The sequence below is a fragment of the Semicossyphus pulcher genome, unplaced genomic scaffold, assembly GCF_022749685.1.
Source record: "Semicossyphus pulcher isolate SPU_LCO1_2020_fin unplaced genomic scaffold, fSemPul1.0.p SCAF_16, whole genome shotgun sequence".
Lineage (NCBI taxonomy): Eukaryota > Metazoa > Chordata > Actinopteri > Labriformes > Labridae > Semicossyphus > Semicossyphus pulcher.
Genome location: NW_027211670.1, coordinates 15,698,772 through 15,726,700, shown reverse-complemented (window position 1 = coordinate 15,726,700; position 27,929 = coordinate 15,698,772). Strand labels below are relative to the sequence as shown.

Genomic DNA, 27,929 nt, shown 5'->3' with positions numbered 1-27,929 from the left:
GTGATATACTCGTACGTTTGTTTTAAAACATCAGAAAACGATCAAAAATGGCCGTCACATTTTCATCTTATAAAATCTAATAAAAGAAGCAAGAAAAAGCTTAAAAGAGGAGTTCACCTTTTATTACTGAATGTCTGATGAAATTAACATTACAAAGTTGAAACTGCAGCTATATTGTAGAAATGGAGCCAATTTAATGAGGAGACATGCAGTACAAATAATGACAAAGCAAACTAGCATTATAGAATATTAATAGTCATGTTTCCTAAAAGCTGTTGCAACATGAAGAAATAAACATATAAATGAGTTTAGTCTATTTTAAATGCTCCTGCAAACTAGCAAAGGCTACATAAATAAGTGGCATTGTCTCATGCTATATATTTGTCTTCATACTAATAAAGATTTCATACAAAAATTGGTGTAAAATATAAGAAAGTAAAGGGTGTGAGTTTAGAAATGTCCCTATGTAATTATGGCATTATGTGACATAATGAACAGTGATTGGAGACTCTGATAATGCCTTGGTGTCGGGATCAGGACGGAAAGGCGGGATCGTACCTTCCCCTTCGGATGTTTCTGGATCATCGGAGAGGCAGGAGCACGATTGAGGGAGCAGATAAAAAGGACAGGTGAGACTTTTCACTGTTGTTTCATGTGAGCAAGAAGATGAGTGTTAGGAGAACATGCGATGAACCCAAGGCTTTTAAAGCAAAGCATCACACAGGCGTTATAAACTGGCATAAGCCTGCATCGTCACCGGGCAGTTCTGATGCTATCACACAAGCTACAGAGATAAAGACAGTTTGAGACAAGCGTTTGAGTTTGTTTACATCCTGCAGCATGCCACAGCAAAGCTAGCAAGAGGCGAGACAGCGCTGTAGAGTTAAAGTGTGAGTTAAACAAACTACAGAAAGAAGGCCAGGACTACATTCGAGACATGGAAACAGCTGTGTGATAATCTCTAAGATTTTCATTTAAATAAATGTCTGTTAGGTCACCGTCTATCACTGAATGAGGTAACACAATGGTGATTGAGCCTATGGCCCACTGATGAAAGCCTTCGCATTTGCAGTATTACAGACTGGATGTCTGTGGGGAGAAAAATCACAAGCGGCGCCCAGTTAGTGACGCGTTTTCCATCACCCAGCAGTAGTTGGTCTGCCAGAGAGGGTAGGCGGAGCTAAGCGGCTGCTTTTCTGCTCTCTGCAAGTGTTGCAAGTAAACAGTAATCTACAATGGCTGAACGAACAAAGAAAAGATCGATGACTACAGATACAACTTCAAAAATAAGTGAAAATCCAAAGAAGAAGAAACAAACTCGACGCTCAGATGAAGCAAACAGTCTAAAAAGGAAAGCGACCGTCAGCGAGGAAAATCAAGAGTTACAACAACCGGAGCCAACCATGGACGACACACATGCAACACTGTCTGGATATCTGGGGAGTGTGCTCCCACAATTACCATTTATCGCCATAGGTGCCGCCAAAGAGAACGAAACTGAGATCTTCGAAATTACACTTGAGGATATTTATCAGACTCCACACAGCTCCCTCTGGAGCCACAAAAGACTGGATATATCTTTGTTTACAGATGCAGCAGGCTCCCCAACACAGCTGGACACTAAAGTTCCCAACTATACTTAGAATTACGTGCACACTGAAACACTGAATTTTTTTAAATTGACCTGATAGAGACAAATTTTCATGCCATGATGGAGATCTTAAAGAGCTTCCTAACCACAATCGAAGGCTTTGTAAGTACAGTTATTCATGCTTTCATCCTCTAACCAAACCTGCAGACAGAAACCCGTCAACTCTACATCCGCCGGTGTTAATAACAACAATAAACCCACATGGTCTCCGGTTGTGAGTATGGATCACACAGCAAGCAGAGGAGCATTCAGCAGCGAGCCGCAGGCACGCGTGTTAGCTGACAGAGGAACACAGCAGGCGCACACAGATGGAGGCATGCCACAGCTCTTACTTAAATCCCCAGCCAGTTCCCCCCAGGACTATCGCTGCCAGCAGAATAGCACCGGCGACCGAACCTATTATGATATTGGTACCACTGGGACCTGTGGGGGCGAAGGAGTCACACCATGATGGAGACGGAGAAAACAAGTTGTGGTTATGGGCTGTCATTAATAGGGGAAATTCAGTAGTTAGTATAATACAGTGAATAGGTGCCTGTTGTGATCGGTGTACACATTTGTCTGAGATGTGGAGCCGCTGTAACTGCACTGTCTGTCCACTGTATGTGAACCTGCTCAGTGTGTTACCTTTGTATTTCTCAGGGCCGTCTGGCGGGGTGGGGATGGGGATGGGGTCGAACACGCTACAGTCCTTCCCGGTGTAGTCTGGATCACAGATACACTTCACCTCGTTACTGCAAGTCTATGGGAGGAAGAGGAGAAACCTGTTTACTAACCTAAAACTCTACAAAGCAGTCTGACAGGACAGCAGTGACAGCTCACCCCGTGGTGGGAGCAGATGCGGGAGGTTGAGGAGCCCGGGCAGGTGCTGAGGTTGAAGGTGTTGACAGGGTGGCAGCGACGCTCCAAACACATCATGTTTGGCCCACATGGGGTCCCGTCCTCCACGTATCCCAGATCCAAGCCGTCATCCAGCACGGCATGACCGCCCCTGAAGTTAAGACACGTTTAATCATTGTTACGTTACCCAGAGTCACCTCCAGGTATTTAAAATCAGCATTGTTTACATCTATATGTTTACTAGCTTAGCATCTTGTTGTGTTGCTGCCACCTGTTGATCAGTAACCCAACCTTCTCCCTCTTCTCAACTTTTATCTGTTCCTATATAAATAAATAACAAACTTTCTTTATTTATTAAACCTGCATCTGCTGTTAAGACCCACCAGACAGTCAGACAGAAGTTTCCCTCACCTGCAGTCCATGTATCTGTTCTGATGGTGGATGGTCAGACTGGTGAGCTTCCCCTGCAGTTCACCGAACCTCGGCCTGGCTGTGAGGTTGGTGCACAGCAGCAAACCACACAGAACGTCCCTGATAAAGAAGAGGGAGAAAGTACGAAAATAATTAAGTACAAAAACATGACAGTATTAAAATTCAAAGACCTCGATCAAATGTTGACTCACTGCTTGTTGCACTGCACCCATCCCTGACCTCCAGAGTCTGGGCCACAGTTTCCTTTCTCCGTGCCCTCTGAGTTCAGCTTTTCATAGCAGAACCTGTCAGCTGAGTCTGAGAGCAGAGACTATTCTCACTTCATGCTGTCAAATATTACAAAGCTCTACATTTAAAATAAGGATCAGAGGACCATGCAACATCACGATATAAAGCTTAATATCCAATCCAAACCTACTGTATCCCCACAGACTCCTGCACTGGCCATCTCTGGTCTTACAGCGACCTCCGTAGCAGCGGCCCTGACGAGGACGAGGAGGATGCAAATGATGAAGAGAGGACGAACATTAAGAGAAATTTGCTTCAATTAATGTGTCAAGAGAAGCAGCGAAACACATCTAACATTTACCTGTCCGGCATCGCACATGTAGCCGTCCAGCTTGTGGACATTATGAGGACACTGCGAGAGAGAGAGAGAACATTATCCGTCTGTTCATCGCCACGTTAAGTTTAAGATGTAAGATCTCTTGATGATTGTGCAGATGATTTGTGGTTCTTTTACCTGGCTGGAGTCTCCCATGCAGGTCTCAGGAATGTCACAGTCGTTCACAGCATCGCGGCACGTCACCCCTCTCAGCTCGTACTGCCAAAGAAACAACCATAGAAGACAGAAAACAGAGACAGCAGTGAGGGGGAACATTAAGACATGTGGGGGTAAAAGAGTCCATGAAGATCTAAAGTGAGACAACTCACCTTGCAGTCCCTGCAGCAGAGCCCGTTGCTGCACATGGCATTGTGGGTAAGGGTACACTTTTTACAGCAGTTGGCTCCACTGCGAGCGCACTCCTAGTGATCAGAGAGAGTTACAGTACATCATGAGTGAGTTGTGTCATACCGTCTAACAATACAACTACAGTCCAACATAAAGACAGAAGAGAGGAAGAAGTTTAGGTTAATTAAAAAGTGTTTCTTTACTTTTATCATTATTTATCTTAATTGTTGAATTTCAGTCGCTGCAGATGTAAACTTTGTGTCTTTATTTCCTGATCAAACTGGATTTATTTTATGAATGAAGGTGCCACAAGATGGCAGTAACTACACTTGAGGCACCGTATGGGAAGCCTGCAAGACAAGAGGCATTGAAACAACTCAATACTGCAAATATTTCAAAATAAAAGCGTAAATGTTTCGACCTACTGACACCCCAGAGGGTGTTTTATTTGATGTGGATACAGGAGGGATTTATATTAACAGTGTTATGCAGTAACTTTAACAACTGGGAGTAGATGATCAGTTCTGCTTATTAAACAGGGGGAATTAGAAAGAAAGACCTGTGTCTTATACAAGCCTGCTTTAACACAGGTTTGTTATCTTCTGCATTTTAGGTAATTAAAGAGCACAGTCTATGCTTGAGGAAATCAAATGTACTCACCACCAGTGATCCGCAGTCACATTCCTCTCCTGTCTCTACATATCCATTCCCACACTCTGGAGCGTCCAACAACTGCAGGAGAAAGTAAAATAATGAGTCCAACAATCTTCCAAAGCTAAGACACGTGGTCTTAAAAGAGACCTGGAACGTATTTCTATCTGTGATTGAACCCCCGAGCAGAGCCTCTCTCATGATGGCCCACCGTCTCTCACCTTGCTGGGCTTGTTGAAGAGACAGCTGCCTCCTCCCTGCTGGAGGAAACGCAGGTACTCGTCTATACTGCAGCGAGAGAACTTCCTGGGCAGGTAGTAACTGATGATACAAAAGAAAAAGGAACATCACTGTTACATTTACAATATGGCTGAAAATACTGCATAAGATCATTTGTCTGCCAAGATCTTGAGACTTTATAAACATATTATATAATCTGTGCATACCCTGTATCCTCCATGATACAGCCCAGCCATGGATCTGGACACCGGCAGTCTCCTGGACACACAAATGTTTTTCATTCATACAGCAGGGGTAAATTGTTTGTTCATTGGACAGTGGATCGAGTCGGAAGTGTGGGAAGAGAGAGTGAGCGTGACACGCAGCAAAGGGCCGAGGGTCGGAGTCGAGCCCAGGGACGCTTCTTGAGTCATGTATAATAAAAGGCAACTTAAAGATACTTTGCTGATGTAACCAATTATTATGAATATTGTGGAAGTCAGTATTTGAATCTGTGTCTCTGTTTGTTCTCCCATGACTCTGTGCGCAACATCTAGATCAAAGTATATCATGTGTCTCACCAGCAGCCGGCCGCTCTTTGTTCCTCAGCATGCCGATGTTCTGGCCCAGACTCTGGCACAGTGTGATCGCCATCGGGCCCACGCTGCCGAACTGATGACACGTTTACAGCAAGTTAACGACACAGTGAACTGTCCTGAACTCTTGAGGAAGATTAATACTCTTATAATACTTTTTGAGACACGAGTCTCACCTCATTGATGCCTCCACCTCTGGTGAGGGAGCAGATGCCCCCGATGTAGGCGGCCTCGCTGCGGCTGCTCATGAACGTCCTCCCACTGAAGCAAGAGGGGAGAGTGATTTAATAATAGGTGCAGGTGGAGGAAGATAGGAAGAAAAGAAAGGTGTAGGAGAGAAAGAAATAGAAGGAGGAGGAAAAGATCAAGAGGGAGAAGGGGTAGAGAGGAAGAGGAAGAAAAGGAGGAGCAAATGGTAGGAGGAGGATGAGAGGAAAGAAGAGAAAAAAGGATAGGAGAAGAGGATTAGGAAGTAGGAGAGTGAGGGAAAGGAAGAAGAAGAAGGTAGAAAGTGGAGAAAGTATGAAGGGCAAGAGGAGGAGGAATAAGAGAAGATGGAGTGGGAGGAGAAGAGAAAAAAGAAGAAAGAGGGAATGGGGAGAGAGGAGGAGGAGTAGGAGTAGGACGAGACAGAGGAAAAGAGGAATAGGAAGGGGGAGAATAAGAAAGAGGGAAGAAGAACAAGAACAAGAAGAAAAGGGGGAGTAAATGTTAGTAGGAGGATGAGAAAGGAGGAGAAAAAGAGAAAGAAGGTATGGGATGGGAAAGTATGAAGGGGAGGAGGAGGAGGAAGCAGGAGAGAAGGAGTGAGAGGAGAAGGGAAAAAAGAAGAGGGGGAATAGGGAGAGAGGAGGAGTAAAAGGAGACACGGGAAAAGAGCAATAGGAAAGGGGGAGAAGATGAAAGAGGGGGAGCGGGAGGAGGAGGGGAGCCAGAAGGAAAAAAAGAGGAAGTAGAAGGAGGTGGAGCAGAGGAAGAAGAAGAAAAAGAAGGAGACAAAAAAGGAGGTTATTGAGAAATAGACAGAAAGGAAAAAGAAAAAGATGAAGGAGGAGGCGGAGGAGGCGGAGGAGGATAACAGCAACAAACTGAAAAGAGGAGGCTGAACCCACGAGAAGAGGTGAACGGCGTCGCAGCGCTCCTTGATGCTCTCCTTTCTGTACTTCATGAAGTCTCGCAGGGTGAGCAAGGCGTCGTCGCCCACAGACACCCTGTTCTCAGACGACCACGTTTCCATGGCCACCAGGACGATGCGAGTGTTGAGCTGCTCCTTGTAGATCTGAACTCATCACACAGGAGAAATTTCAACCGAGAATAACTGTACAGTGCGTAAGTGGTGAGGAGGTGAGACGAATAACAGCAGAAGATTCACATTTTGTCCTGTTGTTAATCATCTGATACACATTCAGAGACAGAATCACTTCAATGATAGAAGAAAAAATTGTTTCCTTTAGTTGAAAAAGTAAGAAATAAGAAGGGGGCGCTGTAGCAGAGGGCTCTCTTCTCTCCTTTACTTTTGGTTCGGTAGAATAATGACAAAGAATTAAACAACTTTACTTATTTATGATCATAATCTGTGGCTGCACGGTGGTCGCCTCACAGCTAGAATGTTCCTGGTTTGAATCCCAGTCCGGACGTAGGGGAACTTCCTGTGTGGAGTTTGCATGCTCTCCCCGTGTTCTTCCCTCCTGGTACTCCGGCTTCCTCCCACAGTCCAAAGACATGCTTGTTAGGTTCATTGGTAATCTCTATTTACAGGCAGGGAAGTGGATTTCTGGGTAGGCAAGTGTTCTGTTTGAACTACACTTGTAGTCCGAGTGTCCCGAGTAATATTGACTAATCATGTATCAGCAGGCTGCAGCGTATGCAAGAACAACAGTCCGTGAAGAGAACAAAAGCAGGCGGAACGTAATCTGTCATAATGACATCCCGGCTCCCATCAGCATCATCTGATGACGATTTAGCTTCTTATTAATCTCTATAAACAGACATCTGCATGCTAACAGCTAGCAATCTGTTCTAGATCTAAAATTTAACTTGACGCTGTGTCACGAAAGCCGTTCAGCGTTCAGATTTCCCGACTTCCTCGAATGCATCAGATCGTTCCGACCTCCGTTCAACAAACGAGCATTTTAAAAGTTTTCTTCTCCTCTTGAGGACCGACCTGACAAAGCTTAAATCTTTACTTCTTACAAATCTGCATCATGATGTTGAAATTTCGGCAAAGGTGAGACCCGTTGATTAAAGTAAATCACAGGAAAACGGTTTCTCTTTCTGTAACAACGCAGCACGCGGAAAAAAGAAGGCTTGATGGGAAGTCGATTATCGCTTACTGCGCGGCACGTTCACCGGTGTCCCCAGAGGCTATATTGTCTCAGACAAGATTGGGTCAATTGGTAACTCTAAATAATTGTGTAAATGTATGCGTGAAAAGTCGCACATTCCCTCATTAATACAATGTTAAAAACAGTATAAATTCACTTAAATGTTGCATGTTATAGAGATAGTTGTATCAATGTATTTCTGTTGTAAAGTTTGGCATTTTAACATGGACCACTATGGGGATTGACTCGCTTTTGGGGCCTGCCTCAAGTGGCTGTTTGGGGAACTGCAGTTTTTGGCACCTGCACTTCAGCTTTATTTCTGAACCCCAGAGGATTCTGCTTGGTCCTTCTGCCACATTTTTCAAGCCTTAAAACTAATATAGAAAAATGAGATTGAGATAAAAACGGTTTATATCCAATCTTTTCTTTCAACATCAGCGCGTGTTTATATATTTTCAACTTTCCAAATATATAAAAATGGAGGAAACGTGAATTAATCATTCAAATCAGTGCTAAAATGATGATGAAACACACAACAGTGTTAAACAAATCTGAGAGCAGACCTCAGATTGTTAAAGAAATTAATTATGAAAAATAATATCAGACTGTGAAATAGCTTGTGGCTTTTTGTGAATATTGAGGGATGGCAGCAGTCCGGATCCAGAGAGCTCTGAAATGTGGCAACTGTCCTGAGTAAGCTCAAGAGACCCCCTACAATAGATTCATTGTGAAGGGGTGCCATGTTTTTAAAAATAACAGATGATATGACGAGGAAGCTCACAGTCAGCTCCTCAACAATATCTCCACTCACCGCATCGGCCATGTTCACCACCGCTTTGGCAAAGTTCTTCGTCTGAGTGGCCGACCGGCGGAGCTGCACAAACTAAGAGGAGAAAACACTTTGTTACTGTCATTAATCTGTTACTGTCCTTCTTAAAAAGTCTCACAGCTGTCAGCGTCACTCCTACCAGCTCATGGTCGTTCACCACCATCAGCTCGATGTACTTGGTCTCGGTCATGACGGTGCGCTGACCTCGCCGCACCTGGAGGGGGCAGAAGAAAGCACACGGCCAGAAGTTTGAGTCGGCTGTCATACTCACCTTCACACAGGACAAACAGACACGCATATCACACACACACACAGAGCCAGCAGGTGAAACCATTACTCACACACACACACACATGCTGATGCTGGTGAAACTCTAGTCTTCGTCCTTGAGAGGGAAACAACAACTTGGAGCAACAATCCTTCATTCATTCAATATGTTCGATACTTTCTCGGCAGATGAAAGGAACTGTATCTGTAGACAGTATTACTGTGGCCATAAACTTTCTTTCAGGGCCTTTAAAGGAGAACTCTGCTTCATTAAGACTTGAATCTTATTTTTGTTTATTGCTCAGTTATTGTTCATTCAAGGATAATGGATGAGATCTGGAAACATGGTGACAATGCTAAAAAACAGTCAACAAACACAAGCAGTTGTACTGCATATAGGTTTTAAAGAACTGTCCTGGTTAGACAGACTTATTTAAAAGAGGAAATGAAGAATAAACTACTTTCACAATCAACAGATCTATGCATCATTTTTGGATCTTGTTCACTTTTAGTTTTGTCTTCAAACAAAGTTGATAAGGCCTGAATGTGGTCACAGATGATGATCAGGGGATCAACAAAGTTATTACAGTTAATCCTGCAGGGAAATAATTGCCTGTACGTAATTTTAAGCAATCCATTGCTCATATGTATGCTCTGCGGCCAACAATGAAATTTGCATGCGCCACATCACAAGCTTAAAATGTCAGAACAGGAGCATTTTGAGCATCTTAAAGCCGCTTATATGAGACCAATAACGTCTAGAAAACCACAACTGTCCAACCACCCGTCCTGAGTTATTAATGACAAATTTAGTCCAAACTAAATCTAAATAATCAGGTGAGTCATAGAATCAGACACCTCTCTCTCTCTTTCTAATCTTAGGAACATGAAAGCTAAGCCGAGCTATCACTATGTGTGTGGAAAATTGGCATCATTAGACACACTTCTCTGTAAAATATTAATCGTGTTTGCATATTTCAACTCTGATGTTTCCCTCATGGTGACACTTGCAGCAACTCATGCCAACAAATCATGTGTTGGGGAAAAAGAAGCTGATCTAAATTAAACTAACTTGTCTTTTTGAGCGTCTCAGGCCGTCCTTAAAGACGGGCTTCTCCTCCTCAGACCAGTCATCTCCCTCCTTTAGCTCCTCATCTCCTTCGGCGTGGCTGTTTGTCTGACCCTCAGGCTTTGTGCTGTTCAAAGAGCATCCTGGAAACAAGAAGACACGCATGAGACGAGTGAGCTCGAGCGAAAGAGAAAAGTGGCTAGTCATCAAAACAGGGATGGATGTAAGCATGTATTTTAGTTCACTGATCTGCAGGAGAAATCAATATCACGCAGCCAGCGGATGAGAAAGGAGGAAAGGGGGAGAGTATAACTGGACAAATAGGGTGAGAGAGAGAGGGGTGAGGAGGCAGGGAGGGAGGAATGGCAGGAGTTGGGTGACAGGAAGGAGGTGAATGCAGAGAGGAAGACGAGTGTCAGGGACAAAGAGGAGAAGCGGAGAAGAGGCAGCCAAATGATATGTTTAGCAAGGGCGAGGAGGGCAGCTGGACAACCTGAGGAGGACACTGTGAGCTGCTGTGTGAGAAAATCAGCCAATAAAACAGCCTCACACAACATAAGATTATTTATAGATCATATAAACTCAAGGACAAGAATGATGTCTCCAAATTAGCCATGACTAGCAGAATTTGGTTCATCAGCAACAAACCGCATCCTGCCAAGTCTTATCAAAAACTAGGATAAAGCTTGATTTGTGCAGCAGATATTGTCTCGCTAAGGATTTACAGATTAGAAAGTGGATCAGACACAGAGATTTTGAACCCATCAAACTTTTCTCATTGCATCAGAAGGGACTTTAATACTTTCAGTAACAGAGGAAAGTAACTGTGAGGAGTTACTGAGTGGAGTTTGTTCTGCCTGTAAGCCTGATTGTAGTCTTACCTGGACAGGAAGGTGGAAAGAGGTCGATGTCCGGCATACGGTATATAATGTGGTCATTGTGCCCCTGAAAGGTGTAAAAACAAACAGAGTGACAGGAAGAGAAGAAGAGGGAGGGATTATTTTATGTCACAGCGTTTAGGGTTAGGGTTGGATTTTATACATTTTAACTTGTTTAAAAAATGTGACTCAGAGCCACACAAGGTATTTTTATTAATTCATTTTAACTGATGATACGGTTTACTTTTTTATACTAAAGCAACAAAACACTGCCCGAACTGCATGTGTCTGCATTTATATCTGTCTGATTTTTGATCTTATAGCAATCAAGGAATAAAGCATTTTTTACTCGCATTAAAATGAGCTAACCTAGCTGTTATTACTCACATTAAAATGAGCTAACCTAGCTGTTATTACTCACATTAAAATGAGCTAACCTAGCTGTTATTACTCACATTAAAATGAGCTAACCTAGTTAATATTACTCGCAGTAAAATGAGCTAACCTAGCTGTTATTACTCACATTAAAATGAGCTAACCTAGCTTTTATTACTCGCATTAAAATGAGCTAACTTAGCTGTTATTGCTCACATTAAAATGAGCTAACCTAGCTGTTATTACTTACATTAAAATGAGCTAACCTAGCTTTTATTACTCGCATTAAAATGAGCTAACCTAGCTTTTATTACTCGCATTAAAATGAGATAACCTAGCTGTTATTACTCGCATTAAAATGAGATAACCTAGCTGTTATTACTCGCATTAAAATGAGCTAACCTAGCTGTTATTGCTCACATTAAAATGAGCTAACCTAGCTGTTATTACTCACATGAAAATGAGCTAACCTAGCTGTTATTACTCACATTAAAATGAGCTAACCTAGCTGTTATGACTCGCACTCAAATGAGCAAACTTAGCTGTTTTACTCACATTAAAATGAGATAACCTAGCTGTTATTACTTACATTAAAATGAGATAACCTAGCTGTTATTACTCACATTAAAATGAGATAACCTAGCTGTTATTACTCACATTAAAATGAGCTAACCTAGCTGTTATGACTCGCACTCAAATGAGCAAACTTAGCTGTTTTACTCACATAAAAATGAGCTAACCTAGCTGTTATTACTCACATGAAAATGAGCTAACCTAGCTGTTATTACTCACATTAAAATGAGCTAACTTAGCTGTTATTACTCGCATTAAAATGAGCTAACCTAGCTGCTATTTCTCACATTAAAATGAGCTAACCTAGCTGTTATGACTCGCACTCAAATGAGCAAACTTAGCTGTTTTACTCACATTAAAATGAGCTAACCTAGCTGTTATTACTCACATGAAAATGAGCTAACCTAGCTGTTATTACTCACATTAAAATGAGCTAACCTAGCTGTTATGACTCGCACTCAAATGAGCAAACTTAGCTGTTTTACTCACATTAAAATGAGCTAACTTAGCTGTTATTACTCACATTAAAATGAGATAACCTAGCTGTTATTACTCACATTAAAATTAGCTAACCTAGCTGCTATTACTCACTCTAAATTGAAACATTTCCTCTGATGGTGATGGAAGACAAGTTGAACCCATAGACTGTATAAAAAAGGTTGAACCGGACCGCAAGAATCAGTGCAGCACCGGATTGATATGATTACAGTTAGTCCTCCGGATTGTGATTAGCAACGGTCTGTTCTTCATAACAACATTCTGTTGTCGAGAAATAGCAGATCTCAGAATGCTGTAATTAACCAATCAGAATCAAGTATTTAACACAGCCATGTAATAACATGTTTTAATTTTCTGTTTTTCTGTCTAATGTTCCGATTTTTTTTGTCACCAACTTCTCTGTGTGAAAAAGCTCTGCCGTGTCTTCTGACGGAGAGACGGATAAACGGCAAGGAAAGTGCTCTGATGCATAATTAAACAATCACTACGCTGTCATAATGGCAATCACACTGCTGGACACTGTGGTACACTTGAGCTGGGGATAAATACTTTATGAAAATGACCCATCTGAGAGAGAGCCGAGGAGAGAGAAAGAGAGAGAGAGAGTGATGGAGTTTGAAGATGAGCTGGGAGGCCATTGATCCATCTCTGCAGTCTATGTAATTGAGCTGCACTTCGATTACTGTGGGCCTTAATGGAAAAAAAGCTCAGCCTCTTCCAGTCTAAACACTTTACTCCCATCCCCTTCGGCCACTCTGCTATATGTCATTTATTAAAATACTAGATATACATTAAAATCTTAGTATTTTTAAAATCTAAAAAGCCTCTCAAACTTTTGTTTTTGTCAATCAAAAGTCTCCTCTCCCTCCTGTCTCCTGATGGATTGTGTATCAACTCGATACTTTCCATACAGCGGCTCAGAGATAGAGTATCACTGTCTGGACTGACCGTAAGTCACAGGGTGATATGGAGACGGAGCAGGAAAGTGAGACCGAGTGTGGCTTCACTGTAACGACTGTAACTATATTTTAATTACTTTAAAGCTTTTTGATCAGTTTGCAAGAATTTTTTCACATAACATTGATGCTGGTTTACTTTGATGCCGAGAAACAAGATATGTGTGTGTTTACTACACAACTAGTTGATCCTGACTCACCTCGCCACTGCCAACAGGTTCAATCCCATATGAGAAGTTCCCGTCGGAAAACATCCCACTGAAATGAACAAAACATATTGAAAGTTACTGTACGCCTTAGGCTGTTTATGTCCCTCTGTGCTGTTGGAGGTGGATGATTGGATGGCAGCCAGGAAAGCTAGGAAGAGTCTCTTTTGCGTTTTACTTCAATTTTCTTGTTCTTACTCATAAACATGAACATAATGACCAATGCCATCTAGTGTTAGCTCAAGCATGAATCTTTTTTTCCCCTTTAATTATACTTTCAGAACGTTTTGCAAACATAGTAAGACTTCTGTGTCATTTTGAAAGCTTGTTCTAGTATTTGTATTTTCTTCAATACTTAAGAAATAGTTTAAAACTTGGGTAAATATGAAGCTACAGACAGCAGAAGTTTTGCTTAGCATAGCGCACAGAATGGAAACAGTGTGAAACCGCAAGCCTAGCTCTTTAAAAAGGTTGCTAAATCAACACATATTCCTTTTGTTGATTACGTACAAAAAACTAAGTGTAAAATCAGAATACGAGGGAACCAGCTATAAGCTTTCTGTTTGAATGTTAATTGGCGAGCTGTGCATTTAGGTGTTGTTTTTTTTACCTTTGTACACAGTGGGGTAGCTGTTTCTTTCCGTTTCCTGTAACCTAACATAAGCTAAGCTAACCAAAGCAAAGCTAGGCTAAGCAAAGCCAAGGCAGGCTAAGCCAATCTAAGCAAAGTGAAGCTAAGCAAAGATAAGCTAAGCTAAGTAAAGATATCCTAAACTAAGACAAGATAAGATAAAGTAAGCTAGGCTAAAGAGCTGCTGACTGTAGCAACATAAAACACAATTGAGAGCAATTTTTTATGTGTCGGTAAGTCTTTGAACATCGCAATAACATAAAAACACCAAAGTTTGGAGTTAAGATTTCAGTTGAAGTGCCAACAGTTTTGGACTCACCGTAGGCCGTGGCAGGTGGACATCGCAGCCCAGGAGCCTGGCATCCCCCGCACACGTCCATGGTAGTAACAGTGCTCTCCTCCCTGGAGACAAAACATGGATTACTGTTAGACACTAAACTGTTCATTGTCTCACTTCGAAACACTCGCTGTATCTGATCTCCTGTCCCTTTAATACATACAGGGCAAGTTTACTGACAGCCTGTGGCCTACAGCCGACCTGCTGGGTATCACTGACTACCGTATGCCTCTGCTTCCGGGAAAACATACACCCACAGAGGCTGCAGCTGAGTTTCACCAAGGAAAAGCTGTGTGCATACATTATTTGTATTAGTGTTGAGTGATGGAGAAAGCAGGTAAAGCTACAAAACAAAAGCTATCAAATGTGCAAAACTTAGCAACAGAGTAAGTTTAACCAAGTTTAAACATTTATAAAATGGATTTTCAGATTATGCTTTGGCAAAAAATCATGATGATAGCAACAATTCAGGTACAATAAACTTAGCATGACACTGAAACTAAAAGATTGATTGAATCTGTCACTTATGCAGAGACACTCATATGTGTTCCTTCAGATGATATTGTGTTTTAAAAATCAGAAAACAACAAAAATGTAATATCAATATGTAGATTAATTCAAATCGTTTGTTGGCGTCAAAGTATTTGGCTAACAGCAGTTGGATTTAGTTGAACATTCCGTTGCTAGTAGCAACCACTACTGGCAGAGTTCCATAGCTGGTACAGTTTAGGGCTAGTTAGCAAAAGTTAGCATGTTAACCTTCTAAAATGAAATGGTGAAACATGGTACACATTATACGACAAGAATATGCGTTATTATGCTTAACACACTTAAATATTAGCCTCGTCATTGTGAGCATACTGATGTTAGCATTCAGCTCAAATTAGCCTACTGCAACTCAGAACTGCTAGCATTGCTACTGACTCTTAGTTTCTTAGCAGTATGTTTTGACAGTTTTTCATTTTATGAATTATATTACCCATCATTGAATTTGTTTCCCAATACTGTTCAGAGTTCCACAGTTGCTCCCAGTGCAGACTTTGAAACCTTGCCTTTAATTATTAACGGATGATGCATTAAGCTAACACCATCTAAATACCTACACTTAGTGAGTGCAGGAGACTAAATGTTACTTTTTTTTGTTAATGGATAATAACCTGTCCCTTTCAAAACAGAGGTAATCAGCAGTTGCTTTGTGAGAGAAAATTGATGCTTATACTAAACTACATTAAAATATCGATCGTCTATAAAGATGGGGACATGGGGCAGAATAAAACAGCAGACCTAGACATATAAAATCAGTGGAGTTCCATTTTAACGTAGAATATAATCCCAAAGTTTGTCAGTGTAAGCTCCAGTTTCAGTTGATACATTCACTCTAGCAGAACTGCTTTAAGGTGTTAGCTTAACAGATACCTTTCCCTGATTATTCATAATCCCCTTAAAGGCTCCTACTGGATGATCATGTTTTCAATATAGTGTTTCCACGCTGCCTCTCACAGTACAGGAATGATCAGATTACGACAATTTGATAGGAGACTCACCACTGTCAATCAAGTAACACGTGCATTTGTGAAGATGTGTTAGTATACAAAAGTTTCGAGACAATAAACTGTGCATTGCAAAAAGGAGCTTTTATATAATCAAGCTGGTTTTATCAAATTGAATGGAGTTAACAGTTTTTGTTTGTAGCTACTTGGATCTAAAGTGTGTGTGTATGCATGTGTGTGTGAAAGAGAGGGTCAGTTACAGCCGTTTGTAATGAACCCCAATAAGTCATGTCTGGCAAACTGAGCCTGCTGTTGTCTGGCACGGCTGATAGGCCGACAAGAAAAGAGAGCTGCTGTTCTTAATGCTTGGCCGACCTTTACTCTGAGCCGAAACTCAAACCTGAAAAATCTGCTGGACATCTTTCAAAGCAAACACAGACTCGAAACACAAACAGTTCCCTTAGACTGCTGTTTCACTCTAGGATGATGAAATAAAATGAACAAGAACTAACAAAATGTGTAAAAAAATAAACACGACGAAGAGGTCACAGATAAAGGAGAAGCTTCGAGCTATGCTCACAATGACAATGCTATATGCTGATGTTTAGCAGGGATAACGTTTTCCACAACCAGTTTTATTTTAGCCTGTTAGCATGCTAACATTTGTTAATAGCAAGAAATAGACATTGCACAGCTAAAGCTATTAGGAACGTTAAACTAAAGTACTGGTCATAAAAACGTTGACCTGATGATGACACTGGAGGAAATGTTAAGGGATCACTAAAAACTGTAAGATTAATCGTCTGGAGGCTGTGACTCTCAGCACAAGTTTCCATGGAAACAGCTGCTGAAATTCCGGAACAAGGTGATATTAAGTAAAATGTAACAAAAAAAACTCTACGTCACTTTATCGAGGTCCACAGCTTTGAACTAAACTCAGATTATATCGACCAAGTATTTTAGGTAGAACATGTTTAGATTCAGTGTCAGTTTATCTGTTGAGGAAGAAAAGGACCTGAATCATTCATACTGAATAGTGAGACAGCCTGCAGCACTTAGTCGGGGGCAAGATGATAAATAAATAAAAGGTAGGATTACAAGGCTAAATGGAGGAAATCAAATTGCCTGACACAGCAGACACAGACCGACTGTGAGAGACTAAGTGCGCTTTTCAGAGATGTATGTGCTTCAATTATTGGCCATGCAAAAAACAAACAAAATATAAGGAATCAAGGATTAATCAGGAAATACAGGGGCAAGGGGACATGTTAGCAGGACCCCATAGTAGAAGTAAGTGTCTGAATTAATGAAATAAAAAGTGTGTGCACGCACATTCGGAGGAAAATAAACAGCGACGTCCCGCAGGGTTAAGAAAAGTAAATCTGACATTATCTACTCTAACTAAATTAGAAGAGGTGGAGTTTACTCTCAGTCAGGACTTTGACTCAGCACTGTTGAGCAGAGAGGAGCAGGGGGAAATGCAATCAAACAATAGGAGGTAATGTAAAGTGAAAGGAGGAAAAGCTAGCATTACAATAGCATCAGTTACGTGTATATAACCTGAGTATTAAGTAGTTTATTCCAAACTAGTTTTACTGATACAATAATGAAATTCATGTGTTATTCACTATTAACTTCTAATGTTTAAGATAAATCCAAAAGAGTTTGTCTGTTCTCAGCTTCTTTATATTTCCAAAAAATACAAAATAAAAATCTGTTGATTGTCAGAAAATCAAAGAAGCAATTATTCAGCAGGACACTGACGAGCACATATAAAAAAGCTCCTATCGATTTCATCCTCATCCCTAATTCAATCTGTCTTTTAGTACTGTTACATCGAGATTCATTCTGAACAAGCCAGTCACCCGTTCAATGTGATTGCATAGATCCACAGGGACCAATAAAAAAGTGACACACAAAAGCAGGAGGAATTTATTGGCAGGTCAATATAACTAAATAAATCAAGACGGAGATGGAGGTGGTGGTGGTGGGGGAGGGGGCTGCATACACAAGGTTCTTGGTCCAGCATGCAGAAAAATGAAATGTCTATCGAGCAATTGTGCTCTGCTATGTAATTTATCTAGACGCATGTAGGTATTTGCATATATATCAGAAAAAAGTGCAGATATTTGCATATTCTTAGCTCATGTAGCAGCTCAGCAGCATAGAGCAGTATGTAATTTTAATAGACTTCTGCCAAACCATTTCATGGTCATCGTATAAATGGTTTTCAATATGCAACATCCAAGCTAATCGCAAACAACTATTCACCCCGAGAATAGGATTCTAATACATAGCTATAGGACAAAGAAACTACTTAGAAAACAGATTGATTAAAATTGAAGTATTACCATTTCTCTTTAATTGATTTTAATAACTTTTGTCAAATGTTAACCCTACCTTATCGACATACATTTCTTCTATATACTTTAAAAACCATTGCATCATTGATAAACAAAATATCCACATAATGATAAATACATTTAAACCATATTCCTAATTCTTTTAAAAACTTTGATTTCTGAATTCAAATTGTTTTTCTGACAGAGTGTATTTATGCTGCCATCCCAACATCATTATATTACCCATTGGTGTGCCCCAAGGCTCCATTCTTGGGCTACTAAAATTTCTAACTTTATATGATCATATAAATTATTTAACGAGTGTATCCAATGAAATCTTGCAAATCTAACATTTAGAGCCCACAGATAGTGGACTTTGTGGCCAAAACAAAAAGATAACATTTAGACACTGATATTTGTGTAATGCAAAAATACATGGCATAGAGGGTCCTTTAAAGTTTTTAACAAGATATAAAAAGATATGATAGAAGAACTGTTTCCTAAGTTGTTTTGCCATTTGTTTATTTCACTATGTTCGAATACACCTCTAACTCAATGATTGGGCCAATATTACACATCTGGTTGCAAAGGTCACGGCAGTGGACGGTTGCAAGATTTAGTTTCTGGAAATGGACATGATTTGAATTCCCCTCACAACACGACAAAATACACCCAAGCTGCTGCTGCTGACTGCTGGTACCCATGGCAACCATCCACTGATTGGTCAGGTGGTCTTTGGCAGAGAAACAGAGAAGGAGCGGTAGCAGGAAAGGGGCAGAATGAGGGAGGGATGGAGACCAAAATAAAGCGGAGGATTCAGACGGAAAGAGACCATCTCCCAGATGGTGTTGAGAGTCAAGCTGTCTGCATTAACTGCCCGGCTCGGAGATGTGTAAACAATCTGGACTCGCATTTGGTAGTATTTTCAAAGATTTTGCATCATGTCTGGATTAACGGATGGAGGAAAAAAGAGTATGCAGCAAAACACATGAGCAAACATTCTGCTAATACTGAGAAATCTTATCATAGTCGTTTTCACTGGCCTGAAGAGATTCAGAAAGAATTGCCTTTGCTGTGAAATTCTGCCTTAAGGAAAACATGAACAAGGACCAGTACTATTGGTTATTGATTATAACTGTTCAATTTCTTTTATAGACTGATTAGTGTATAAACTGGGGAATACACTGATTAGATACTTATTCTGATAAAGGGGACAAAAAAGCTACACTGCTGTAGACATTGGCATTGATGGAACTCATTGACTTAAATTAAATGTCTGATAAAAATTTGGATTCCAAAAACTAAAAAGCGTTATTTGTTTTCTTGTCAAAAGCAAGATGAAAAAAAGCTATACCACTTTCATATCTATAAGTTAAAGAGGGGGTATACACATGTTAAACATATATAATTTTACAATGTTGGATCTTCATACTAAACGTGAGTTAAGTGTCAAATCTGTAGGTAAAAGTATGTTGGTGTAATCTCCAGGTTTCTCAGCTCAGTCTGCCGAGAACACCAGGTTTCACACAGTTTTTTCTACGTGCAGGCTTCGGAGAGCTGGCCAATCAGAAGAAAGTGGGCTTGTAGGGGCGGGGTTTCTTAAAGGGTCAGAGCTGACTTGTTGTTTCAGTCAGAGGCTGCACAGATCACCAGTGTGAGAAAAAAATATGAGCTTTTTAACTGTAAATCATGCTAAGCTTGAAATTAACCTACATTCAGCAGGTTTGGGCTGGTTAGCTTAACTTAGAGAAAACAGCAGGCCCGGCTCTGGTTCAAAGGTCCACCTACCACCACCTCCAAAGCTTACTAATTAACACGTTATATCAAGTTATTTTAATCCTTACAAAAACCAAAGTGGAACTGCTCCAGGCAAAGAAATAGTCTGGCACATAACTACTGTAAAAACATTTTTGTCTGGATTATACACACTAGATCTAACAAGTTAAAAATGGAGCTTGCTCTTGGACAGAAGCTGGCTTACTGTTCGCCCCAACTTCCATCTTTTATGCAAAGCTAAGCTAACCAGTTTACACGCTGCAGCATCACATTTCCTGTAAAGAAATCAAATGGGCAATACTCTTCTTGATTGCAAAAACAATCAACAACATTCCTCAGAATGTCAATCCAATTATACGAGATGATCTTACCATATTCTGGGACAGCTGCCCGTCCTCCTCATAGTGGCGCTCCACATAGTCTGTAGACAGGAGGTTGCTGCAGAGAAGAGGAGAAAAAATGACTGAAACAATAATGATTCTAACATTTAGTTCCAACCTGACTTCAGTGCCTCAATTATCGTGTGAAAAAGCGAGATTGTGTGGCTATTAGAGGCCATTATGTGTCATTATTCTGGAGAGCCATTTAACAGAATAATATCAATCAGCATCAAACATTATGACTTTTGTGAATCTGGATCAACAAATGGCTGATTCATAAGTAAAACCAAAGTGTGTGAAGATTCATTTATTCTAAGTGCCTGAAAGCCACTGAAAGGTTTTACATAAACACAGTGCATTAGAGCAAAATGACGAGTGAGGAGAGGGGGAGGGGCGGTATACATTTAAAGGGTCGTTCAGCCCGCAGTCAGTCTCTGTAATGCCAACTTATAGGACATGCAGTACAATACTCTAGGTGGGCGAGCGAGATGGATAAAGAAAGACAGGCGGTAAGAGAGTGCGTGCGAGTACAAACATTGTTTGTGCCTCTGAGGTGAGGATGTGTGAACGCTTTGCGGGCAGACTTACTGGTTGAGTTCTAGGTCAAGGATGAAGGATGTACCGAAGGCCTCCACTAAGAAGCTGCTCTGGGCCAGGTGGACGGGCTGCGGGAGGGGTGGAGGGAGGAGAAGTAGGGAGACGAAAGCAAAAGAGAGAGATATACGTCTTATAAGAGATATTGATTTTACTAGCAACAACAACTTGTGTGTCCCTTGATAGTAGGCAGTAAAAAACAACACAAACTTTTGGAGACATTGTTCATTCAGTAAATCAAACTAATCATTAGAAATCATTGGCCTTATTTGACCAACAGTATATCCTAGTATAGTAGTAGTAGTATTGTAATATACATACAGGTAATGTAGTTAAAATACATACTATTGCGTTATCTAGCTAGTGATCCATATTACAATATGTGTGTATTAGTTAGGCAGTTCCGGCTGATTTGGTTAAAAGGAAAGACTTTTTAGCTAACATGCTACAACAGGTAGCTTTTGTTTGGTTGCCTAAGCTACAGGAAGAGGCAGGGTTAGGTGTGGTCATGCTGTCCAAATACACCTGGGTGAGATCAGAAGGCAACAGACTGTATAAAAGAAGCGGATGTAACCACAATGGCCGCTTCAAAAGCGCTTTGATGCCGGATTCTGCATTCTGGCCGTGACAGTCTTGGTTTTTTTTGCATCAGTAAGTGACCACATTTGAATGAGAGGATTGAGCTGGGGTGGATAATAGTTTCTCTGTCCTGGTAGACAGGTCGCTGTGGGAGCAACTTGTCAAACAAAAGGCAGCCACATCCAAGAGCATTCTCTGCTACCTGCGATGTGACTCTGTATGGGACCATTATTCACAAATTTCATCATAATTTCCATCCATTCATTATCTTCCGCTTCTCTGGGGCTGGGTTGCGGTGGCAGCAGGCTAAGCAAGGTGTCCCAGATGTCCTGCTCCCTAGCAACATTTTCCAGTTCCTCCTGGGGGTTCCAAGGCATTCCCAAGCCAGATGGGATATATAATACCTCCACTCCACCACAGCTACTTGTAACCGCGATCTCATTCTTTCAGTCACTACCTAAAGCTCATAACCATAGATGAGGTAGTTCGACTGGTAAATCCGTGGCGTTCCCAGGCCAGATGGGATATATAATCCCTCCAGCGAGCTCTGGGTGTGCCAGAGGGTCTACTCCCAGTTGGACGTGCCCGGAAAACCTCCAAAGGGAGGCGCCCAGAAGGCATCCTAATCAGATGCCCGAACCACCTCAACTGGCTCCTTTCGATGCAACGGAGTAGTGACTCTTCTCCGAGCTCCCTCCGGAGCTCAGCCCAGGCACCCTTCAGAGTCATTTCGACTGCTTGTATCCACAATCTCATTCTTTCGGTCACTACCCAAAGCTCATGACCACAGGTGAGGGTTGGAACGTAGATCGACTGGTAAATCGAAAGCTTTGCTTCATCATAATTTACGAAATTAAAATGAAACTTTATTGAAAAGACTTTCAACTGGCAACTGAGATCATAAACTCACAAGGAGGTCGTTTTCTCCTGGACTCCTGTGTAATCTGAATTTATTGCAAACAAGTTTAGTCGACCCCACTGGCCATAAAGAAGAAAGCACGATCAGGACATGTCCGCATTGTCTTCAGTTTTTAAGCCTGAAGGCAACATCAGCTGCTGTTATACAGTCTGTTCCCAGATAAAGTATCCAGACACAGGTCACATGTTACAGTTGGTGGGGTTGTAATGATAAAAAACTGGCATCAAACTGTGGCCTTCCAGCGGGCTATACACTTGACAGCAGACGGAAAAATGTTTCTCCAAAAAAATCAAATATAATTGTTTTGTTTTTAAGATATTCCTGGAATCGTTTCCCCACAACCCACAGATATTTTCATATTTGTCTTTCCCATTGTTTCTGCAGCGACAAAATAAAGCATTTTTGGAATTCATGCTGATAGTTTAGAGTCACTTGAACAGTGAACCCACCACATACTCGAGCTCTGCTTAGGATTAAAGTGCTGTATGGGACACTGCTTAAGTTAAGCAAAATTGTGTGCTGTAACTTTAGCCTAGAGCCAATTCAGTAAAAGTTTACATTACTGTATCTATAACGCCCAGCATAACAAATAAGTCCTAAAGGGTTTTGCAAATCTGTACACATCCTCTAGCTCGAGACCTTCAGGTCAGACAAGAATTAATCCTTTAGCTCGGGAAATAAGGAGAAACCACAGGCAGAGGAACAGAGCAGGGATCCTCTTCAATGACAAACACATGCAAGAGCCTTAAGAACTAAGTAGACATACTTAGTATAGACTTATGCTGCTACTAAGTAGACAAGTAGCAGCATAAGTCAAATTACAACATGAAGAATTTCTTCAAGTCAAGGTCAAGCACTAATTTCTCTTTAAAAGTGGATACACAAACATGATGACTTCCACTAAAAGTGAGCAGTTCTTTTACGTCTAAAATAAACCCTACATGTCGACCTCATATCCCTGCCAGTGTTGGTCCTAGACTCAAACCAGTGAGTCACTAATTAGACAAGTGCTTCATGCTTTCAGCAAACTGTGAATAGAGTTTCATGGAGATTGATGGCTGCTGGAATAGAGACAAAGGTAACAAAGACACGGATAACAAGGGGGTGTCCTCCGGCGACACGGCCTCATCCATCCCCGAGGCTCTCTGGATAAACTGGCCGTCGGGGCTCATCCGCTCCGTGTAACCTTGCTCCAAGGTGAACCCCGCCATCCACATTGTAAGACAGAGCTCTGTGGTGGCTCCCATCAGTACTTACTGGCCAGCTGCAAGCCAGGCAGGTCTCATTAGTATTACCATGCACTCTCTGCAAACCACTTAGTATCAATCCAAACCTCCACTGGGTCCATACACTGAACAATAAAAAGCCCACAATGGTGACCCATTAGCAGAGGTAAGGCAGCTGCTTCAGAGCTTCCACTGAGATTTCTCTGTTGTATTTTATTTTTTATTCGAACAGATATTACATTACTACTAAGAGAAGTATAATATGTAATGTTACCACACAATACATCAGAGAGAGACGAAGAAAGTCTGATGTAACAGAACTGATGTAACACAATTATTCATCACCAAAGCTTCACCAACGCACTTACGAGCCAAACAACCCAAGAAGGTTATGGCACAAAACAAGGGTTAATATACGAGTGGCGTTTCTGAGATGCTAAGAGCTTTGTTACGAGCTAGGACGACAGAAACATCTCCCATCTGCAACATCTGTCTTTATCCAACGCTACTTAAGGGCGTCATCAAACTAAAGCCTTTGTTAGTGCTTTTATTGAGAGACCCCAAGCGGCAAAAAATACATACCGTGTATTCAAAGGATAAATGCAACATTTACATTTAAAAATTCCTGTTCATAAGATGACAGGATTTTATAGGCTCTGGTATACATATGATTGGCTATTTCCAATATTTTTCCCCTATTTGAAAGACTTTTATAGATTGATAAAAAACAAAAATAGGCTAAATAACAAAAAGATGAAAGCTTGCTTGTTTGAAAAGGGGCCTTTATCCACTAATGGTATTTTTTGCAGTGGCAGCACCTATTGTCTATACAAACCGGCGCTGTTCAGCGTTTTCAGCGCGGAAACGCCCTCAGCATCAGCTGTTTTTAATTCGTGGCTCACAGCGCTCTAAATTGAAAATAGTTCAACTTTTGGAACACTGCCGTGCTCGTCAATGTCACTTCTCCCTCACAGACCAAGCAAAATCAAGAAGGGGCGGGACGATAGACAGATAGATAGATCCAGTTAGCAGCATTGATAAATATATAATAAATACTAAATAAAACCAGAAGTAAAAACACAACGGTTTTTGCACAGAGTCCCTTATTGCGCTTTTGGGAGGGAGGGTGGGGGAGTGACAGCTCTGTGGGGGGTTTATGATCTCTGCAGCCTGTCAATGGCTCTGGGGAAAAAAAGCTGTTCCGCAGCCTGTTTGAGCGTGTGCTGTGGGTTATCAGTCTGCCCGAGTGGAGGGTGGTGAAGAGAGGGTGTCCGGGGTGTGAGAGATCCTGCATTATGTTTGTGGTTCGTGTGAGAAGACTGAGTGGATGTCACTCTTTGGTAGGGGGAGCCGATAATCCTCTCAGCCGTCTTGACAACCCGCTGCAGTTCTGTTTTTTTTCAGCTGCGGTGCAGCCGGAGTACCACACAGTACAGCAGTATGTATTACGATATCCACTTAGTCAACAACAATGGTGGAGAAGAAATTCATCCTTTTTTTTCCGAGGGCAAAATTTCCAGGTGTAGAGCTGCTGCTGACACCAGGACACGATTACTTTCCATCTTTTTTCTTTTTTCTTTTTGAAATTTCATTGAATTAAAGCAAATATTAAGCATACAGCAATTTAAACAAACACACGGGTCACTACCAAGGAAAGCGGAGGTGCCGCCAGACAGCAGTAACCCCGATTAGAGCAGAACACAGTGTGACAGTGTCTTTATTGTTGCTCTGCTGTAGACCAGAAAGAACATTCAGGGATTTTTTGACATTTATATTGCTTTTTAAAGTTGTTATGCTGAAGTTTTTACCAACTACTTTTCTAACTAAATGTAGTGGAGACATGGAGCAGTGTTACTATTCATTTCACTTTACTTTTTGCTCTGTTTTTGGTCTCCACCAATGGGAAATGACTGGCTCTGCTCCTCCACGTTTACCAGCTAGTTCCTAACTTTGTCTGTATGCCTTTATCACTTTTTCAGAGCCTTTTAACTGAAAATAATTACTTGCTACTTCTGACAAGGTTGATGAGAGCTACAACGCTCCACTGGGTTACGGGAACTAGAGGTCTTCATGGGTCTACCGTAACCCAAGGACCCGGGACCTGCATTAACCTGCATTCACTTTTTTAAAAGTTTCTATGTCAATTTCACAGAAAAAGACTAACTGAGTTTTAGGATTTTCTTCTAAAAGTGTAGCCTATATCTTGTTGAGAGCTTCTGCCTATTCTACCTCACAAATAAATTCAATTTCGGTAGCGTGGCAGCACTCGGACTTCTCCACAGACGGCGAGGCCACTCATCTTCCAGAGGGCTCCGACAGTCCCAGAGAGAAAAGAGATCATGAGACGCCGAGCGCAGAGGGGAGCTCAAGGTCAGACCCGTGTCATATCCACTGACCGACCCGCTGCTGACTGACAGATAGTGTTCATAGCGCAGGTAACGAGAGAGGACAGGTAGAAGTGTGAAATATTATCTAATGCGCTCTAACGGAGGAGGTAAGGGGAGTTTTTTCTGCCCTGTGTGGCCCCGGGGCAAGCTGGGCCACATGTGCGTGTGTGTTAGGAGGACACACACACGCGACGTCAAAGAGAGGGTGAGCAAGGGTGAGGCTGAGAGAGCAGGTGATAGAGTTTTGAGGTCTTATTTTACCACTATAGAATTTCAGTTTTTAATATGGACATACTTGTATCTATTAGTAGGTAGTAGTAATTTTATTCTAGTATATTTAAAGTATGTTCTTTATAAGTTGTAAAGATTTTTATCCAATATTTCATACTCCCGTTACTGTATTTCAATATGTCCTTTTGTGCAATAGCTGATAACCTGCTGCTGAAACACAATATTTCCATGCATGGGATCAACACATATCTATCTATCCATAGACTGAGGTATTGGTCTTGGAAAATTGAGGATATCGTCTTGCTGCACAGTGTGTCACTAAAGACTAAAATGCAAACAGTCGATTTTACATTTTAGCACTGATTTAGATTTTGCAATAAAAAAATTACAACTTAAGCTTCAGGAAATAAATGACACTTACTTTGAAACAGCTACTGTATGAAATATGTAGAATCAGACATTATATCAAAGGATCATACATGTGTGACAAAAGTCCCAGGCGCAGACAAACTCACCTGCGCTCCCTCTGTATAGTTCTTGATCCGGGTGTCCAGGCGGCTGTGCAGCAGCTCCTCCTGGGAGTGAATCTGTTGGAGGAGTCGCTTTGGCTGGACTACCTCTTCTTCAGGCGGCAGCTTCTCCTCCATGCTCCTCCATTCCCTCAGACCTGCAAAGGGCAGGAGAGCAGGTTCAGTCAGTGCACAGGCAGGATGAGATTGAATGGAGCTCTGAATCGAAGGGTTCGATGTGAAATGTTTTGTTTTTGCAGAGATGAAAGAGCTGACGGTGAGCTGCTTGTTGACACCAATGCAACAATTACACGGTGCTTGTTGTCAGGGAGCGCAGGTTAAGTAGACGCAATAATGAACAAAAGCGGCTCATTTCTAATCACTGATAACAGGTTGTTTCTAATAAAGTATATAATTGGATAAGATTTTCTTACCTGTCACGGCGCACCGTGCACACACTGCAGCGAACAGCAGGCATCTCACAGCGAGCATGATGCTCACATAGTCCTAGTGATGTCCTCGGTGCAGCGCCGTTAAATGAACGAAGAGGAGGCGCGAGCGGAGCTGCTGAACGACTGTTGTTGACAGTGGAGACAAACACAACAGCGGGGTTCCTTCAAACGCGGCGCCCGCATCTCTCGCCTCCTTTTCCGCCTCTGGTAAGTTAAAAGCACCCTGGTGAGGCTCCTCTGCTCGGCTCCAGCAGCATGGTTGGGTGTTTGTGCGCGCGTCAGTGTCACCTGGCTTCGCGGCGGGATCAAACAGTCGTCTTTCGGCCTATTGTCAAAGGCTCGTTTGAAGCAATGAGGCTGCGCGAGGAGCCGTGGACCTGGAAACAAGGAGCACGTGGGGCTTGATTGGCCCACCCACTCACGCGCTGATGAGACCTGTTGGGTCCGAATCTTGGTCCGGAGTCCAAAGGTACCTGTTGGACCGAGTATAACAACTACATACAACTATAAATATAAAACTATAAGCTATAAATGTGAAACATTATATTCCGTTCAGCTTTAGGACGATAATTATTAAGATTAAATTATGTTTGCTTGTCTGTTATGGCGCTGATCAGCTATTGTCTTGAGATGGTATCTTCATAGTGAGTTTTTAAAGCATATTTTGTTTCTCAGTTAGTCAGAATCAAATTAGAAAATCTAATTAAAAGTATTTTAATCTGTCAGAAAGCTTTTTACTTTGAAATACTTTCATGTCTTC

The 27,929-nt window shown here is 41.6% G+C and overlaps 1 protein-coding gene across 2 annotated transcripts; it reads right to left on the bottom strand.

Moving 5' to 3' along the window:
- Positions 1-321: 321 nt before the first annotated feature.
- adam11 (ADAM metallopeptidase domain 11) lies at positions 322-27,220 on the bottom strand. Of its 2 annotated transcripts, XM_069663975.1 has the most exons (27): positions 27,152-27,220; positions 26,724-26,875; positions 26,413-26,415; positions 20,861-20,937; positions 20,264-20,330; positions 14,267-14,349; positions 13,311-13,368; positions 10,712-10,775; positions 9,834-9,973; positions 8,634-8,708; positions 8,477-8,548; positions 6,454-6,620; positions 5,518-5,602; positions 5,327-5,417; positions 4,973-5,024; positions 4,748-4,847; positions 4,536-4,607; positions 3,857-3,949; positions 3,666-3,746; positions 3,513-3,563; positions 3,342-3,405; positions 3,115-3,220; positions 2,903-3,022; positions 2,474-2,642; positions 2,279-2,393; positions 1,984-2,074; positions 322-576 (listed from the first exon to the last, which is right to left on the bottom strand). In XM_069663975.1, the coding sequence occupies exons 1-27, from the start codon at positions 27,207-27,209 to the stop codon at positions 534-536; spliced, it is 2,349 nt and encodes a 782-aa protein (XP_069520076.1). In that variant the 5' UTR covers positions 27,210-27,220; the 3' UTR covers positions 322-533. The 2 variants fall into 2 exon arrangements, with proteins under 2 accessions (XP_069520076.1, XP_069520075.1); XM_069663974.1 differs by lacking the exon at positions 26,413-26,415.
- Between the last annotated feature and the right edge of the window lie 709 nt (positions 27,221-27,929).

Excerpts from the sequence above, each read along its gene's own strand:
- adam11 (XM_069663975.1), bottom strand. The coding sequence starts at position 27,209 with ATGCTCGCTGTGAGATGCCTGCTGTTCGCTGCAGTGTGTGCACGGTGC. Across the intron at positions 10,776-13,310 it reads AACCTGTTGGCAGTGGCGAG|GGGCACAATGACCACATTAT; the intron begins GTGAGTCAGGAT and ends TACACCTTTCAG. Across the intron at positions 2,643-2,902 it reads AACAGATACATGGACTGCAG|GGGCGGTCATGCCGTGCTGG; the intron begins GTGAGGGAAACT and ends TCTTAACTTCAG.